This window comes from Geospiza fortis, unplaced genomic scaffold (assembly GCF_000277835.1).
Source record: "Geospiza fortis unplaced genomic scaffold, GeoFor_1.0 scaffold415, whole genome shotgun sequence".
In the NCBI taxonomy this organism is placed as follows: domain Eukaryota; kingdom Metazoa; phylum Chordata; class Aves; order Passeriformes; family Thraupidae; genus Geospiza; species Geospiza fortis.
In genome coordinates, this window is record NW_005054672.1 from 56,290 (window position 1) to 57,632 (window position 1,343).

Here is a 1,343-nt window from a genome sequence, read left to right on the forward strand (position 1 = left end):
AGCCCGTCAGCCAAACGCACAGCCATCTTGGCCCCCTCCTGGTACAGCAGCAGGTTGTGCAGGGTGGTGATGGCGTAGAAGAGAACAGACTCCACGGGTGAGCTGTGGGAGGGCAGCACACTCCATGTCAGGGCAGGAACTACACCACACTCACAGCAGGCTGCAGCAGAGCCCCCAGGGCTGCCCCGAGCCCAGCACCCACCAGCACCCCAGGGAATGGACACCTCAGAGCCTGAGCCCCATCTCTGTGGCCAGTGTGGGTGAGGCAGCCACTCCCCTCCTCCTGCCTCCATGCAGGCTCCATACACAGCAAACCCCAGGGGTTTTCACCGGTTCACACTCTCCCACTGCTTTGGTGAGCAGGAGGACCCACACTGAGGGCAGCATGAGCCCTCCCTTTCTCTGCCCCCATCCCAGGAGGAGCTGCCAGGCTCTGCCATCCCCCCTGGCATCCCCACCACTGTAGCAGGCACAGGGCCTGCAAGGGCCCCCTGGTGTGCAGAAGCCTAAGATAGGAAATGCCAAGACATGGTGAATGGGCTAGAAGCCCCTCTTCCACCTTTTGGAGCCCCTGCTTATCTCTCTGTAACCCCATAGGTCACTTTCCTTTAACCCTTGCCATTGGACAATTTCTGATACCCCTGTACCCCATATAAAGAGCTGTTTTAGCCCAGCTCTGGCCAGAAGAGCTGTCACTGGGAACCTCCACAGAGGAATCAATAAAGACATTGCTGTGGAATCCCACACAGACCTCTCCTCTCTCTCCCTGTGTCTGCCTGCCTGGGCACCTAGCAAGCTGAAGAGCAGAAATCACAATGAGCTGATAATCACTAAAGAGCTGATCTCACTTAAGCTTGCTAAGGTTGCCTGCAGCTGAGAACTGCTTGGGAGCTCAGGCAGTCTCAAACAGTGCAGTCCCAAGCAGGACTGTGCTACCCAGGACACCCCAAACCCATCAAAAGGCTTTACACCACCAGGTACCTCAGCATCCTGACGAGGGCTGGGATGCCACCCGACTTGAAGATGGAGAGCAGGCCCTCGCGGTGGTGGGAGAGGTTGTGCAGGATGCTGGTGGTGCAGCGGGCGGTGTCCAGGTCGCTGGTGCTCTGCATGGTGCGCACCACGGCCGCCACGATCTGCGGCGACTGCATCAGCGCGCGGCGCGACGCCTCCTTCTTGGACAGCTGGTTCACGATCATGGCTGCCTTGCTGACAACCACCTGGAGGGAGAGGCTTGCGGTGTGATGTCGTGGTTTGCCTCAGATACCCCGGGTTTCTCCCTGAAGGTTCCTTCCCCAGGTGTGTCAGTCACCTCTCCTTTCCCCTCCCAGCACTGTCTGTCA

General features: G+C 58.9%; 1 protein-coding gene across 1 annotated transcript in view; it reads right to left on the reverse strand.

Moving 5' to 3' along the window:
• Positions 1-1,343, reverse strand: part of JUP (junction plakoglobin) — a 9,480-nt gene that overhangs the window by 5,642 nt on the left and 2,495 nt on the right. The window contains 2 exon segments of the mRNA XM_031065063.1: positions 1-102; positions 982-1,220. Of these exon segments, the coding sequence (XP_030920923.1) occupies positions 1-102; positions 982-1,220 (341 nt within the window).